Source organism: Ochotona curzoniae, unplaced genomic scaffold (assembly GCF_017591425.1).
Source record: "Ochotona curzoniae isolate NIBS_2020 unplaced genomic scaffold, NIBS_Ocur_1.0 contig_3622, whole genome shotgun sequence".
In the NCBI taxonomy this organism is placed as follows: Eukaryota; Metazoa; Chordata; class Mammalia; order Lagomorpha; family Ochotonidae; genus Ochotona; species Ochotona curzoniae.
The window spans coordinates 292,220-308,493 of record NW_024465926.1 but is presented as its reverse complement, the minus strand read 5'-3'; the positions used below and the strand labels follow the sequence as shown (position 1 = coordinate 308,493).

Sequence of the window (16,274 nt, the reverse complement as noted above, 5' to 3'; positions counted from 1 at the left end):
CATGAACCGGCACTTACAAGGGACACTGATGTTGCACATTGCAAGGGCCTACTGAGCTGCTGTGCCACATCTTGTTTTTGAAAGGCAAGGTAACAGGGCACTCTTGCATCCAGTGTTCACTCCAAATGGCTGTGCCATCTGGACAGGGCTCCAGCACCAGCTCCTAATGCTTTTTGTTTTTTAGATTTATATTTATTTTAAAGGCAGATGTACAGAGAGGAGAGACTGGTACCCCAAGCAGCCACAGCAGCTGGAGCTGAGCTGAAGCCAGGAATTTCTTCAGGTCTTCCACATGAGTGCAGGGTCCCAAGCACTTAACCATTTTCCACTGATTTCCCAGACCATAAGTAGGGAGCAAGATGGAAAGTGGAGCAGCCCAGGAGCACACTGATATGAACGTGGGATGCCACAGCTGGCAGCCAGAGGGTCAGACTGCTGGGCCTCTGCACCTGCCCCTACTGTAGTATTTATTTAAAATCAAGAGTATTTTAAGATTTTTTTAAGTCAGAGAGGAAGATCTATCCATTGATTCCCCAGGCAGCCACAACGGCCGGAGCTAGGCCAATTTGAAGCCAGAAGCCTCTTCCAGGTCTCTCACCTGGGTGTGGGGTCCCAAGGCTTTGGGCTGTCCTCAGCTGCCTTCCCAGGCTACAAGCAGGGAGCTGGATTAGAACCAGCGCCCACATCAGATCCCTGCACGTGCAAGACGAGGACTTGAGCTGCTAAGCTATTGTGCACTGGGTTCATAAGCAAGAGTATCTGAGAGCTTCTACTGCTGAAAGACAAGCTGTTACTGTCCTGGATTGAAAACTTGTGTAGACCTAGCTCTGGGAGGCGCTTGTAAGCCACCAGCTAGTGTAAGCCCAGCCGCACTCAGTTCATCTTCTACCTCCAAGGGCCTCGCCCAGGAGTGCCAGCACCGGGGCAGCCACAAGTTCTGTCCATCCACCTTGGAGCTTCTCACCCAGGAGTGCTTGGCCTAAAGGGGCGTTAATGGAGTTTTAAAGATGTATTTGAAACCCAGGTTAATAGGTCTTCCAACCACTGGTTCACTCCCCAGACAGCCACAACAGCCAGGGACTGTGGTGCTGCGGCTGGAGGCCTCCATGCCCTGCCCTTGAGTAGCCCTTTGGTGGTCCTCACAGGCCATGCCTAATGAAGGGTCTGGGAGTTGTGGCCTCCCATACCAGTCTCACCCTTAACCGCATCTGAGTCTGTGGGAGAAAGATGGTTGTGTAGTTGTTCCTTGTTCTTGGAACAGTGCAAAAGCTGAGTGTTCTGTGCATGACTCAGTGCGGAACGTTCTGTGACACACTGGGTGCAGCTAGCTCAGTTCCTAGCAGACCCTCTGACTGTAGCCAGGTGCCTAGATGAGCAGGTGGGGGTGTGGGTCAGGGCAGGTCCATGCAGACCATGAATGGGCTGCAGGTGTTTGAGGCCGGAGCAAGGTCTGAGGGGAACGTTGGAATGAAGGCCAACCCATGGTTACTGCTGAGAAACGTGACCCAGGCAGGCGTGTCTGCTGCCAGCGGAGTACTGGTCTGCTAATCCCCGAGTCCACCCGTGAAGGGGAGGGTGGCAGAAGGCCACTGGCCACGGCGGCTCTCCTGGAAGAGGGCGGAGGACTAAGGTGTGCTTTCATTTCCACCCCGCCCCCTTTACATTTTAAACATGTATTATGGTCTAAGTGCATCTTAGTTTTTGTTGTTGTTGGAAAGGCAGATTTAGAGAGAGACCACTGCTGAGACGATCTGAAGCCAGGAGCCTCTTCCCGGTCTCCCACCTGGGTGCAGGTCCCAAGGCTCTGGGCCGTCGCCACTGCTTTCCCGGGCCACAGGCAGGGAGCCTGGCACCTGCGCGAGGAGGATTCAGCGTGGACCGTGTGCGGTCAGCAAGGCTGGCCAAGGCAGGGCCGGGCTGCGGGTCCTTGTTCACGTCCTCCTCGCAGAAGCTGCTGGGCAGCACCGGGCCTGGGCCTCCCGCCGTGCCAGGAGATTCTGGCGGGGGAGGTGAGCAGCACAGCACCAGGGGCTGCCACGTCACTTCCGCACCCGCCGGGCCACCTCTGCCTTGAAAGCCTATTTCACAGGAAAGTCGGGGCTGAAGGCCTCGCCCGGCACCGGCGGGACACGCGGGGAAGCGGGTTCTAATCCGAAAACCTCTAACCCCGACTTCGCGCCGGCCCCGGGAGCCCGGGGCGGGGCGGCCTGACGTCACGTCCGGCTCTCCCGGCCTCCCATTGGCCAGACTGGCGCGGCGCTCCTGATTGGCTGCGTCTGCGACCATCCCAGCGGGCCCCGCGGCGCCGCGCCCTTTCCGCCTCTCTGCTCTCCGGTCGAGCAGGTGAGTGTGTGCGCGTCGGCACCATGGACGGCGTCCGGGCGGCTCGCGGTGGATCCGCCGCCATCGGCCGGGTGCCGAGGCCGCCATCGGCCCGGGGGGATGCCGGTGTCTGTGCGGCAGGGGCCCGGTGTGCCCGCCGCCATCGGCCCGGTGCTGAGGCCGCCCGGGCCCGGGGGGACGCAGAGCCTGGGCCGCCATGGACGGCGTCCGGGCGGCTCGCGGTGAATCCGCCGTCATCGGGCCGGAGCTGAGGCCGCCGAGGACCGGGGGGACGCCGGCGTCCAGGCCGGGCCTCTAGCCGGCCCCGAGGCCCTGCGGCTGCCCGCGGCGGCGTCCCGGCCCGGCCGCTCACTGTCCTCGCCCCCGCGGCAGCAGGCAGCAGCCATGGCGCCCAGCAGGAATGGCATGATCCTGAAGCCGCACTTCCACAAGGACTGGCAGCGGCGGGTGGCCACGTGGTTCAACCAGCCGGCGCGGAAGATCCGCAGGTGAGCGAGGGCGGCCGGGAGGAGGAGGGCGGGCGCCGAGTCGGACCTGCCCCGGAGGGGGACGGGCGCCCTGAGCAGCACGGCCCGCTGACCCCGGCGTCCCCCGCAGGCGCAAGGCCCGGCAGGCCCGAGCTCGCCGCATCGCGCCCCGGCCGGCGTCCGGGCCCATCCGGCCGATCGTGCGCTGCCCGACCGTGCGCTACCACACCAAGGTGCGGGCCGGGCGCGGCTTCAGCCTGGAGGAGCTGCGGGTGAGTGCGCGGGGGCGCGGGGCGGGGCGGGGGGCTCGGCGTGATGACCATCTCCGGAATCGCTGCAGCGCTGTGATGAAAGCGCACTTGAACCCTTTTCCATCTGACTGCCGAGCCGCTCCCCGGGGCCAGGGCAGCGCGCCGGCCACCGCGGCTCCAAGCGTGCGTGTCTGCGCAGGTGGCCGGCATCCATAAGAAGCTGGCGCGGACCATCGGCATCTCGGTAGACCCGAGGCGGCGGAACAAATCCACCGAGTCCCTGCAGGCCAACGTGCAGCGCCTCAAGGAGTACCGCTCCAAGCTCATCCTCTTCCCACGCAAGCCCTCTGCCCCGAAGAAGGGCGACAGCTCGGTGCGTGCGGGTCGGGCTGGGGGATGCTGGGGGCTGGCAGACAGGGTGGATGCAGTGTGTGTCTGCAGGGCCACATATGCCTCCAGTTTGCACTCCTGGGGGGGGGTAAGGGACCCAGGAAGTTGGCGGCGTCCCATAGGCTGGGGTGGGTGATGAGCCTTGGATGCTGAAGTGCCTTGCTCCTGTTTGATGTGCAGGCTGAAGAACTCAAATTGGCCACCCAGCTCACAGGTCCAGTGATGCCCATCCGAAACGTAAGTTGGTGCACTTTGAGATTCATGTTGTTGACTTAGTTCTGTCCTCTGGCTGTCTCCCCTAAGTGGCTGCAACAGCCTGAGCTGAGCCAATCCAAATCCGGGAGCCTCTTCTGGATCTCCCTCGTGGGTGCTGGGGTCCCAAGGTTTTGGGCTGTCCTTGTTCCCAGCCTACAGACAGGGAGCTGGAAGGCAAGAGGAACAGCCAGGACACAATCTGGTACCCGTATGGGAGCCTGGTGCAACACTTCAGCCCCCAGGCTGCTGTTGGCCAGGTCCTGGGGGTTCCTGAACTCTGGTCTCCGTGGCCACTGCTGGGCACTCGTGCATTCTCTGATTTCCTCTCTCTGCAGGTCTACAAAAAAGAGAAAGCCAGGGTCATTACCGAGGAAGAGAAGAACTTCAAAGCCTTTGCCAGTCTCCGCATGGCCCGTGCCAATGCCCGGCTGTTTGGCATCCGTGCCAAGAGGGCCAAGGAGGCAGCAGAACAGGATGTGGAGAAGAAAAAATAGGGTCTTGTTGGATTTGTCTAATAAATGCACAGTGCGGCCGGTCTGTGCTGTCTCCTGGCTTGGTGGGGGCTGGGCATCCTCCGTGGCCCGGGTGGTGGGCTTACTTGGTGACCATGGCTTGTAGCACAGCGGGGGGCGGGGTGGGATGCAATGGGAAAGAATTGGCTTTCCACAGCATGACTCTGAGCCCTAACCTCCTACTCCCGGGAATGGAAGAACCTGGCACTGTGGTTACCTCCCATGTGCCCAGCAGACACAGGACTGTACTCCAGGTTCTTGGCCCATGTTGTATAAGCAGGCCCAGAAGAGCTTGGCTTCTTCCTGGCACACATAGCTGTATGTCTGGAGGGTGAGCCAGTAGACGGGAGGTGTATTTTCCAGTAAATCTGAGAGACCCACTGATTATAAGGGATTTGTGAGCCCGCAGGAAGCCTGGACTAAAGCTCTGGTAGGCTGCAGCCCTGCAAGTTGAGATACTTGTATACCTGATGGGCAAGGGATGAGAACTGCCAGGGTTTGTGTGTGTGTGTGTTTTTATGTGTTTTATAATTGAAAGGATTTACAGGGGGAGCTCTTCTGTCCTTTGGCTCACTTCGCATCTGGCCACAAGGGCCAAGAGCTTCCAGGTTTCCCTCGTGGCTAGAGGGGCACCAGGCTTTGGGTTGTCCCCTACTGCTTCCCCAGGCTGGATGCAAAGTGAGGTGACGGGGGCACCCAGGGTAGGGGCCTCAATCCCATATGCTGGCCTGTCCCTGCAGTCACCAATGAACTGGGTTCTTCCCTGTCTCTACTAGGAATCACTAAGGATTGGGGGACCCTGTTCCCAAGTGGTAGTTCTGGTGCAGCTGTCACCTTGGCCTTCACTTCCTGGCCATTAACTGACCCTATAGTCTTTCCTACAGGCCTTAACAGTCCCTACCTTAGTATGACCTGTGGAGAGCTTTCTTGGGTCCCATCTGGGGTGAAGGTCGCAGGTTCCCTACCTGGTTCCTCCATAGGCTTCCCCAATGTGCTGTGTGCCATTTTGGGGTGATCTGACTGCTAGAACCACCAAGCTGCGGTCTGGGATGAGTGGGGTGCCAACACCATGGGGTAGCCCTCTGCAGCAGCACACAGTAGGTGCTTGCTGGACCTCCACATGTTGCTGGAGCCAGACCGACTGTAGGACTAGGATGTGGGGAGGGCACAGTGGCTACCAGAGGCACTATGAAGACTGTTGCCTAGGACTGGAATTGGGTTTAAGGTTCCAATTGTTGGGGTTGGGCGGGGAGCGGGTATAGGGTCCCTAGCCTGAGGTACAGAAAGAATCCTTGAATGAGTGGTGCAGGGGCCGCACTGGGGTCCCAGCGTTCTCAATTGGCTGTGGAATGACCACAAGTAGAGTTGGGTTAAGTGGGTGGGTACCAGTAGGTATCCACACAGGAGTGCTGAGGACTTTGTGGGCAGTGGCCACAGGCTGCGGCTGAGCAGGTCACCAGTGGCAGCCAGTTGCTCCTTGGAGACCATGGTCCAGAGACTGCCCACAGCTCATGTGCAGCACACCACTGTAGACCCCAGCCAGCCATTCCCTGTGAGAATGGCTGCCTCAGCCGGTCAGGGCAGGGAAGCCATCCAGAGACCTGTGAGTGGACTGGCTCCTCAGCTGGAGTGACTGGCCTCCATCCCTGGGCAGGACAGAGTCCCACAGGGGTGAGGGTGGGGCATGGCCGTGCTGTCCCTACAGCATCTGTGTTCCTTTGGGTCAGACTGCAGCCTGCCCCACAGCAGAGTCAGTCCTGGGCTGGCTGAGCAGCTGGAGGCTGTGACTGCCTAATTGCTGCCACCCTTTCCTGGCGGTGCGGCGACTCCCCCCCCCCCCCCCAATCAGGAGGTGCCTGCTCGGCCTTGCCATCACAGATGCGTGAATTCAGGCCCAAGGCATCTTGACATGACTGTGCCTATGGATGAGGTCACTGGCATCAGGTCACCAACAGGAGACTGGAGGAAGAAAGGCCTTGAGTCTGCAGCCCAGGCTTTCCAGGGTACGGGAGTCCTGGGGGCGGGGCAGGTCTCATCTGAAGAGGGCAGAGTCCTATGACAAAAACTATTTTTATTGCAGTCTGGGGACACTGCCAGGGGGCAGGCACTGAGGGGGAGGGCGGGTCCTGTGAGTGAGGGTGGTCAGTCCATGGTCCAGGGCAGGTGAAGGCTGCAGTCTTTCATCTGGGCTTGATACACAGCATTGAACTTGGCATTCTGCTCTGGCGTGAAGTGCTCCTGCCAGTCTCCAACAACACCTGTGGGCAAGGGGCAGGGGAGGGCAGAGGTGTGAGTAGCAAGCTCTTCTGAGAGACCGCCTAGCATGGTACCCCGGTGTTCCAGAGGAGGGCCTGGGGCACCGCATTCCTTATCCAGGCCTGGGAGACAGCCTGGCCCAGGCCCTGCAGCTGCAGACAACTAGGGAGTGACCGGTAAACAGGGCCCTCATAAAACGTGTGTATGCAAGAGGCAGAGAGCGGCTCCCATCTGCCGGCGCACTGTCCAGTGGCGACGGGAGCCAGCGTCCCCTACCTAGGCGCGCGCAGGCCAGGTGACCTGCGTGCGCATGCGCCGACGCCTCTGGCTGCTTCCCGCGCATGCAGTCGTCGCAGGGCTGTGGCGCGGAGCCCTGAGGAGCCGGCGTGCCCCTCAGAGTCTGGGGGTCCTGGGCCCCGCAGCTCCGGAGCCGCTATGCCCCGTGTGGTGCGCCGGTCGGCATGGCTGCCCAGCGCCCGCGCCCTACCTTTGCGCATGAAGCTGCTCCGCGCCTGGTCCATGACCTCCCTGGGCACCAGGCTGTAATTGGACACACTGCTCTGGCTCATGAAGGCGAAGCTGCTGTGGTGCAGGACCATGTCCTCCTCCTGGGGGCTCAGCGGGTGCCCCAGGAACCGGGCGAGCTTCTGGAGGGTGCTCCTGGGTTCCTGCGTCCCAAGAGGAAAGGCCATGAGGGCACACACCGGCCAGAGCTTGGCACAGGCAGATGTCCAGTGATGAGGGACAACTCCGCGAAAAAATATCCAGTATTTCATGAAAAGTCAGGACTGTAGAATGTTCCACAATGTGGAAGTAGGGTAAGCCTAAAAATAAGATGGCTAGGTGGACACAGTGGATGAAGCGATGGAGGATGGACAGAATGGCTGGGTAGGTAGATGGTACATGGGTGGGTGGGGTAAACACAAATGGATGTGTCATTAGGAAAAGTAGAAAAAAAATTTTTTTGGGAACTTTCCAATAAAAATGATCTATGTATACAATTTATCATTTCAAAAGCAAAGTTACAGAGAAGGGGTGTGGAAGACAGATCTTCCAGCAGCCAGGGCGGATCCAGTTCCCCCACCCGTGTCTCCATGTGAGTACAAGGAGCCTGCCTGAGCTATCTGCTGATGCTTTCCAGGTGTATTCCGCAGGGAGCTGGGGACACCCCTAAACAATGCCAATGTCACAGGTAGCAGCTTAATGTGCTGTGCCTCAGCAGCAGCCCTGGCTCAACAGACTAAACAATTAAGGAAGTAAGAGACACAGGCTGCCCGTGAGGCCAGAGGAACTCTCCCATGCTTGAAGACATGGCTCCTGGATGGCAGAGCTTGCAAATGGAGGGTTAGCCATTTGAGCTCTGACCTCACGCTTGTGTCTGCTCCGCTCAACTCAAGCCACTTAAAATGATTTTCCCCACTTATTCTTGTCTTGTGTTAGAGTCACTGTCGAACTCTGGGGACAAAAACAGGCGAGGACCATGTGGCAACTCCTACCCCACAAGTTTGGACCCCTGGGCGTGTGTCCAGGGCATGAGGTAAGTAAGATGCATCATTAAGAAATGAACTTCAGGGCCCGGCGTGATAGCATGGTGCTTAAAGTTCTCACCTTGAATGCGTGAGGATCCCATATAGGTGCCAGTTCTAATCCTGGTGGCCCCACTTCTCATCCAGCTCCCTGCCTGTGGCCTGGGAAAGCAGTCAAGGACAGCCCAAGGCTTTGGGACCCTGCACCTGTGTGGGAGACCCAGAAGAACTGGCTCCTGGTTTTGGATCTGCTCAGCTCTGGCCAATGTGGCCACTTGGGGAGTGAACCATCGGGTGGAAGATCTTTGTCCCTCTTTTCCTCTCTGTACATCTGCCTTTCCAATAAAAATTGAAAAGGCAGATGTGCAGAGAGGAGGAGAGACAGAGAGGAAGGAGAGACAGAGAGGAAGATCTTCCATCCAATGATTCACTCCCCAAGTGGTCGCACGGTCAGTGCTGCGCTGATCAGGAGCCAGGAGCTTCTTTCCAGGTCTCCTGCATGGGCTGTCCTCGACTACCTTCCCAGGCCACAACAGTGCAGCAGCCGTGACACAATTGGTGCTCAAATTGGATCCCAGTGCTTGTAAGGGGAGGGCTGGACCCAAGACATATCAGTTCTGTGAGACTGTTGTAGGATTCCAAAGACAGGCAGATTAAGTCCATTAACAGTTAAAACAGGTGAAGGTGCTTATCTAAGCTTATGAATGGAATCAGATATGAACTAAAGACTTTTGGTGGGTGAACACAATAATAAAATTTGTACACTAGGTGTGTAACATAGGGAAAATAAGGAGTTAAAGTTTGTGAAAAATTGAATAACAAATTCTAAAACATATGACCTTCCCATCCTAGTCAGAATGGTATCCATTCCCTTTAACTATATAAACAATATTCAAAAGAAGATACAAAATTTTAAAACATTTTAAAATGCACACAAAACAGCTCCTGAAACCAAGCTTCATGTCCTCTGCAGCCGAATCTTGTAGCTGAGTGTAGCCCTGGAGAACGCCCAACGGGAGCTATAGCAGACTGCCAGGCCTGGCAGCCCCCAGCTCTGGTGAGCCTGTCCAGAAGGTTCTATAGGAGCTGGGGACCAGAGGACCTACCTGGTGTAGTTCCTCGTAAGTAATGAGCAGCATGTTGAGGTCCTGCAGGAGGCTCAGCCATCCCTTGACATGGTCAAACCAGGAGCTGTAGAAGCCTGGGGGAGAACAGCGGCCCTCAGAGAAGCCCAGCCAGGGCTTCAGGAGGGGAGGCCCCAGGAGACCCACCTGTGCCCTCGAGGAACTCATCCATAAAGTCCTGGAAGGAGCTGGGGTCTGGCAGGAAGCTGGCCATTCTGTGGAAGTGGTAGAAGGATACCAGCACGTCCTTGGGGTGCCGTGCCATGTACACCACCTGTGGGAGAGCCCAGTGCTCAGTGCTTTCTCGGCCTGTCCTCCTGGCTCCCCTCCTGAAGAGGGTGAGGCGGGCGCCAACTGTGGGCACACTCCTGGGCTGGGCCTGACTGCCTGGGACAGCTGGCCCCAGGGAGCCTGTTCAGAGGCATTGGCATGCTCTGTCCCTTCACTCTCAGCAGTTATGCTGTGGTAATCAGGCTCCAGAGCTGGGGAGGCCGTGCCCTAGGCTCTGGCTGGAGGCACCTGTGGTGTGGATAGGCTTCCAGGCATGGAAGGGCCGTCCATCAGGCCAACTTGGGCAACTGTCCTGACTCTCTCCACCTTCTCATGGCCTGAGCTGACCCTCAGCGCCATGCCATGCCCCTGGCCTGGCGGAGAAGAGGGTTGCTACATCATAGATCCTTCCTCAGCTCAAGCTGGGATTCTGTTCATTGCCGACCCTTCTCCCCTGAATGACACCTCCAGAAGTCCATGCCTTGAGAGCCAGTCCCCCAGTCTTACTTGGCAGGAAGACAGAGGCCTGTTCCTTACCCGGGCCTTGGACTTCTTCAGGGCAGGGGCCAGGGCCTTGGCATGCAGGTGAGTGGTGAGTAGGCGGGACTGCGTGGGGTCCCATTGGGCCAGGAAGCCTTGGAAGGAGATGTGTTCCAGCCAGGGCATGCGTGCCCAGTTGGGGCGGTGGTGGATAGGCCACAGGTCGCCCTTGCAGAAGATGAGACTCAGGATCTGCTGCATCCATGTGGTACCTGTACAACCAGGCAGGGAGAGGCGCCCTGGTGAGCTGCACAGACAGACTGCACAGGGCCTGGCCAGTTCTGGGCCTGTGGCACGTGCCACCTCCTATGAGTCCCTGGTTGTTGCCTGTGAGCTCTGCATTGTCTCCATGAAAGGCCCATCTGTGACCAGGGGCGTGGCCAGCACACAGCTCAGCTGTCCCATCCCTGCCCATCAGCCAGACCTAGCTGGGTCCAGCCCAGGGCACAGGAGTATCAAGTTCTCTCCCACAGGCCTGGAGGCTGCGAGCCCAGGTGTTGGCAGATGTGGATTCTGTTGGAGACCACATCCTTGTCCCCCGGCTGGACCCTCACAGAGTGGAGGGGCGACAGGGGCGCTCTCTTTTCCAAGGGTCCTCACGCCACCTGGGTGACTGCATCATCCCAGCAGCCTAATCTCCACATGGAGCAGGACATGCTGCAGAGAAGACAGAGGGACATCCTAGAGTGGGGTTACAGAGAAATAGCAGAGGCTGGCATGATGGCTCAACTAGCTAATCTGGCACTTGCAGGCACCAGCATACCATATGGGCACCAGTTCATGTTCCGACTAGCTATTCCACTTCCTGTCCAGTTCCTGGCTTGTGCCCTGGGAAAGTAGTGGAGAACGGCCCAAAGTATTGGGACCAGTATCCATGTAGGGGACCTAGAAGAGGATCCTGGCACCTGTTTCCTGGCTTCAGATCAGGGAACTCCACCCACACAGCCATTTGAGGAGTCAGCCAGTGGATGGAAAATCTTTCTCTGTCTCTCCTCTCCATAACTCTTATCTGTCTTTCCAATAAAAAAAATAAATAAATCTTAAAATAACAACAAAAAGAGAGAGAAGGAACATCAGATATACCCTATGACCCAGAGCAGAAACCACAGAAGCCATGACCTTTCTCCCCTCCCATGATAGAGATCTGGGTTCCTCAACTTTTCCAACTAAAGACCTGAACTATGTCCATCCCAGCCGAGGCAACTACACGTGGGGCCTGAAATTGACTGGTTCCATAGCAGGCTGAGTTTTAGGTGGATGGTTACTATGGCCTTTGAGTAATGCTACAAGAAGAAAGGGTTCCCTCTGATGTGTGAACACAGATGAGAACTAGGAAGACATACTCATCTTAGCGCCTGGTTTTGAAGTTCGGAGTACAAAATTTGATGGCCACATAGGTCTACTGTCTGATGAGGGAAATGTGGAAGGGATGTGGGAAGCCACAAAGAATGGAGTGTGGGCAGAGGACGTGATGGCACGGAGGACCGAGGAGTGTGGACAGAGGACGTGAGGGCACGGAGGACCGAGGAGTGTGGACAGAGGACGTGAGGGCACAGAGGACCAAGGAGTGTGGACAGAGGACGTGAGGGCACGGAGGACCGAGGAGTGTGGACAGAGGACGTGATGGCACGGAGGACCAAGGAGTGTGGGCAGAGGACGTGAGGGCACGGAGGACCGAGGAGTGTGGGCAGAGGACGTGAGGGCACGGAGGACCGAGGAGTGTGGGCAGAGGACGTGTGGGCAGAGGACGTGAGGGCACGGAGGACCAAGGAGTGTGGGCAGAGGACGTGAGGGCACGTGTTCAGCTGGAATCCTGTGAAGGTGATAGGCGCCCAGTTTCAAAGTAAAAGTGTGTTATGTGATTCTGACCCACCCGTGACGAGGATGCAGGATCCGCAATGTCTGCCATATTGTGGAAACTCTACCTCCTTGCCTCATGGCAGCAACATGGGGAGCATCTACTGGAACACGTGTGCCTGTGTCTCCTCATGGTCCTGCTTCTGCAGGTATCTGCAGTTCAATGGTTAAAGCTCACGATGACCAAGCTGTCTATCAACATATGGACCTCACCCTTTGCATGACACTGAGGTTCAAAGGTCCTTTGTTGCTCACGAGACACAGACATTCCGGAGGTACATCCATGACATTTCCTCCTGAGAAAAGCTCTGTGTGGCACCCTTCAGGGATGTCATGGTGGGCTTCCAAGCTGTTATTGTAGTGTGATGGCCATGGAGGGCGATGGATACAGTGTGAGAAGACTCCAGGAGGGCAGCTGCAAGATTCTATCATGTTCCTCAGAATAACACACAATGTGTTAAACGTTTAAAATGTGTTTGAAAGGCAGGGAGGGAGCTCACAGCTGCTTGGGTACTCCTCAGATGCCCCAGCCCCCTGCTGGGGCCAAGGCAGGCTGACACAGGAGCCAGGAGCTTCACCCGTGTAAGCCACGTGGGTAGGACCCGAGTCCTCCCGATGAGCAGAGCCAGTGCTCGCACCCGTACACTGCTGTGTGCGATGCAGTTGCCCCGTGTGGTATCAGCTTGTGGCAGAGACTCTAGGCCTCAGTACCTCAGAAGGCACAGGACGTGTGAGGAGTCAGTATGCCCTGATTCTGGTTACTACAGGCCAGCTGGCACTCTGAGCCAGGACACACAGGGCAGCCGCAGCACAGGAGGGCAGTGGGCAGGGATGTCGTGCTGACCTTGGCTACCCAGGATGTGGACGGGGAGAGGGGGGTCAAGAGGGTCAACCATGTACTGCCACGTCCCTACTGATGGGGAAGTGCCCACCCACAGCCCAGCCGCTGGATGTGGCCTGGAGGGAGAAGCCAGAGGGGCAGGCAGTGGGAGTTGAGATCTGGGGAGAGTGGACAGAGGACTAGTCAGGGCAGGTCCTTTGCCACCTGCTGCTAGGCCAAAAGGTCAGATCACCCAGGAATGGGTGGACACTCCTCCCCTAACCCTTCTCCCCACACTGGGCTTCCAGCCCACAGGCCTAGCTTCTGTCCTGCCACACTAGACCTGGGCTGTCCTCTGGAAACTGCAGGGCTGTGTGGGATGCCCCATCTCAGGGGCATGTCTGAATTCAGGGTCCTGCCAACGCCAAGGTGGGACTCGGCTTGCGTAGAGGGAAGGGGGGTGCCTGTATAGCCCTGCACCCTTTCCAGGCTTTGGGAAACCTTCTCACCCAAAGGCCCAGGGAAAGTAAACACCGTACACACCAGAGCGACTCAGAGGAAGTCACCCATGGTCATCCTGCATGCAGTGTGCCCGGCAAAAACACACAGACCTGGCTTGGTGGGCAGGGACAGGGAGCTCTGCTAGTGAGCCAGGGCCAGGACACTGCAGCCTGGGGGCAGAGCCCCACGGCCACCAGGCCAGAGGAGACTCCAGGGGCTCTGGACTTGGGCTTGTGCTGGACTGGGAGAGACAGAGGCCTGGTGGGTAGATGGTATTTGCCTTGCTTGGCATCTGCTCCGTCGCCCCTCACCTGACTTGGGAAACGTCACCAACAAGACGTCTGTGTCCTGGAACTGGAAGCTGCAGGCGGCCTGCAGGGACTCAGGGGTGTGGATGAATCCTGGAAAGCGGATCCCGTCAAAGACCTCCTCGGAGTCCAGGCTTCTGCTCATGATGGCTGCAGGATGTGTCCCAGGGCTCTGAAGGGGAGGGCGGTGAGGCTGAGATGGGAGTGCAGCCGGGGAGTCTGCTACCCCTGGGGCCAGCTGATGGATTGGCTGCAGGCCACTGTCCTGAGTCCCTCTTGCCCTCCCCAGGTCGGCCCCAAGGCCCTGCTTAGCCTCTCCTGTGCCCCGGGAGACGGTGGCTTGCAGCTTCCATCAGGATTCCACGGCTGCGCTGCAGGCAGTGGGCAGCCCCAAGGAATGGTCCTCGGAACTGCCTGTCTCTAGCCAGGGAACCTCAAATCAGTGGTGGGGGCAGCAGATCCTTCCACCCTCACCAGCAGTTGTCCAGACCAGGGACATAGTGTGGTATACAGCTGGCCAGGGTCCCTGAGCAGCCCCTGCCTGTCCTTGCTCCACTCCCCACCACAGCTGGGCCGAGCCCGACTCACCGGTAGGTCCTCTGGCCGCCAGACCCTGGAAAATGTGGCTCACCCACTCAGGCAGTTCTGAGGAAGCTCCTCCCTTGGAAATGCAGGGCCAGCAGAGCAAGCGGTGGGATTGGGCTGGGCTGGGGTCGGAGGACCTGTGGGCTGGATGAGGCCCCTCCCCTGGCTCCCGGATGCCAGCCTCACTGGGGGAGGGGAGGAAAGGAATCCGATCTCTGGGAACCTGCGCACAACAGTGGGGCCTCAGGCAGGGTGGGGGTCTGTGGTTTGTGGAGCTCCATCCCCTCTGGCGGGAGGGGAAGCCTCCTGCTCCACGTAGCTGGCCTTGGAGGCAGCTGGGCGGCACTGCATCCACCGCAAGTTTGGCCAAATTTCTTGTTCCTGTAAACATGTCTTACCATCGCAGAGTTCCCAGTGACAGTAGAGAAGGAGTCCTTGTGCCCACTTGGATTCCCCTGCTGCTGCTCTGCTGCTGCTGCTCTGCTGCTGCTCTCACACACACCTACACACGGAGTTCTTTAACACGCACACACCTGGAGTCCCCTAAGATTCACAAACACACACACCTGCCACGCCCACATATTTCTGTCTTCCAGACCCTGTGGTCCTTTACCTCCTGGGCTACATTGTGTCCCTGTCTCTCCCCATTGCTGTTTCTGTAATGTTGGTGCCCAGCCACTCTCATCTCTAGCCCTGCTCAGAACCAGGTGTGTGTGCACTGCTGGGCTTCACCCCTGAACCGTCTCCCCAGGCCCACTTGAGCCCTCCCTCTAACAGCTACCTTTAATGTGAGAGTAAAGTGGGGCAGGCTGGTGGTCTTCTCTGTGCTGGGCTGTGCTCCTGGTTGTCTTGGGGAGCAGTTCTCACAGATGGGTGCACACATGTCTCCCAAACCCAGCTGTATCTGCTTGGGTCAGGGCTTTGCCTTGCAGAATCAAGCAGTTGCTTGCTACCCTCTCCCCTCCCCGATTACATCCGCAAAGGTGGGATGTGCCTTCAGAAATCGTGTCATGAGGTCCCCAGCCTTGTCCATGCCCTCACCTCATGCCACAGCTCGTGATAGAAGCCCAGTCCTTGTTCTGGGCAGGCAGCCGTGACCACCGGGTTCCCTCTGCACCTTCCTGTGATCAGCTCTGGGCCATGTTCATCTCCTCCTTCCCTTCCTCCTCCTCCATCTTTTCCTCCCTCACCCCTCCCTTCTCCTTCTCCTCCCAGCTCTCAGGCCAGGCACGATGGCCCAGTGGCTAAGGTTTGCCTTGCAAGCACCAGGATGCCATATTGGCACCAGTTAGGGTTTTTCTTCCTGCTCCTGGTACCTTGCAAGAAGGAAGTGCCGGTGCCAAGAGTGCACAAGCCCAAGGTCACGTCAAGACTGACCATTTCTGGGCTCAGCACAATGGCCCAGTGGCTAAATCCTCACCTTGAATTTGCCAAGAATCCATATGGTTGCCGGTTTGTGTCCCGACTGCTTCATTTCCCATCCAGCTCCCTGCTTGTGGCCTGGGAAAGTAGTCGAGGACGGCCCAAAGCCTTGGGGCCCTGCACCCGCGTGGGAGACCTGGAGGAGCGCCTGGCTTTGGACCAGCTCAGCACAGTTCACTTGGGGAGTGAAACAGCAGATCTTTCTTTCTGGTTTCTCCATCTCTTGGCCTTTCCAATTATTTATTTAGTAATAACATTTTTTTAAAGATTTATTTTATTTTCATTGCAAAGTCAGATATGCAGAGAGGAGGAGAGACAGAGAGGAAGATCTTCCATCCAATGATTCACTCCCCAAGTGACTGCAACGGCCAGTGCTGAGCAGATCCGAAGCGAGGAGCCAGGAATTTCCTCCAGGTCTCCCAAATGGGTGCAGAGTTCCAAGGCTTTGGGCCATCCTCAACTGCTTTCCCAGACCACAAGTAGGGAGCTGAATGGGAAGCGAGGCCACCAGGATTAGAACTGGTACCATATGAGATCCTGGTGCATTCAAGGAGAGGACTTTAGCTGCTAGGCCACCGTGCCGGGCCCTAGTAATAACAAATTTTAAGATTTATTTATTTTTATTGGAAGGTCAGATATACAGAGAGAAGGAGAGACAGAGAGGAAGATCTTTTGTCAGCTAATTCACTCCCCAAGTGGCTACCAGGGCTGCAGCCGAGCCAATCCGAAGTCAGGAGCCAGGAGCTTCTTCTGGGCTCCCACATGGGTGCAGGGTCCCAAGCACCTAGGCTGCCCTTCGCAGGGAGCTGGGTTGGAAGTGGAACAGCTGAGATTTGCACCAGCATTC

At 57.6% G+C, this 16,274-nt stretch overlaps 2 protein-coding genes and 1 non-coding gene across 4 annotated transcripts; 2 read left to right on the top strand and 1 right to left on the bottom strand.

Annotated features, from left to right (window-relative positions):
• The first annotated feature begins 2,295 nt into the window (after positions 1–2,295).
• On the top strand, positions 2,296–4,243 carry RPL13 (ribosomal protein L13). Of its 2 annotated transcripts, none has more exons than XM_040982215.1 (6): positions 2,296–2,343; positions 2,716–2,831; positions 2,941–3,082; positions 3,261–3,434; positions 3,632–3,688; positions 4,042–4,243. In XM_040982215.1, exons 2-6 carry the CDS (start codon positions 2,728–2,730, stop codon positions 4,198–4,200), a joined length of 636 nt encoding a protein of 211 aa, XP_040838149.1. In that variant the 5' UTR covers positions 2,296–2,343; positions 2,716–2,727; the 3' UTR covers positions 4,201–4,243. The 2 variants fall into 2 exon arrangements, with proteins under 2 accessions (XP_040838149.1, XP_040838150.1); XM_040982216.1 differs by having other exon boundaries at positions 2,304–2,343; positions 2,719–2,831.
• LOC121158139 lies at positions 3,124–3,206 on the top strand. The gene has a single exon (XR_005884156.1). It is a non-coding gene; the product is annotated as a small nucleolar RNA MBII-202 (small nucleolar RNA).
• Positions 4,244–6,360: 2,117 nt separating the features above from the next.
• LOC121157685 (sulfotransferase 2B1-like) lies at positions 6,361–13,565 on the bottom strand. The gene is made up of 6 exons (XM_040982019.1): positions 13,424–13,565; positions 9,932–10,146; positions 9,272–9,398; positions 9,107–9,201; positions 6,962–7,142; positions 6,361–6,476 (listed from the first exon to the last, which is right to left on the bottom strand). Exons 1-6 carry the CDS (start codon positions 13,563–13,565, stop codon positions 6,361–6,363), a joined length of 876 nt encoding a protein of 291 aa, XP_040837953.1.
• Positions 13,566–16,274: the final 2,709 nt, after the last annotated feature.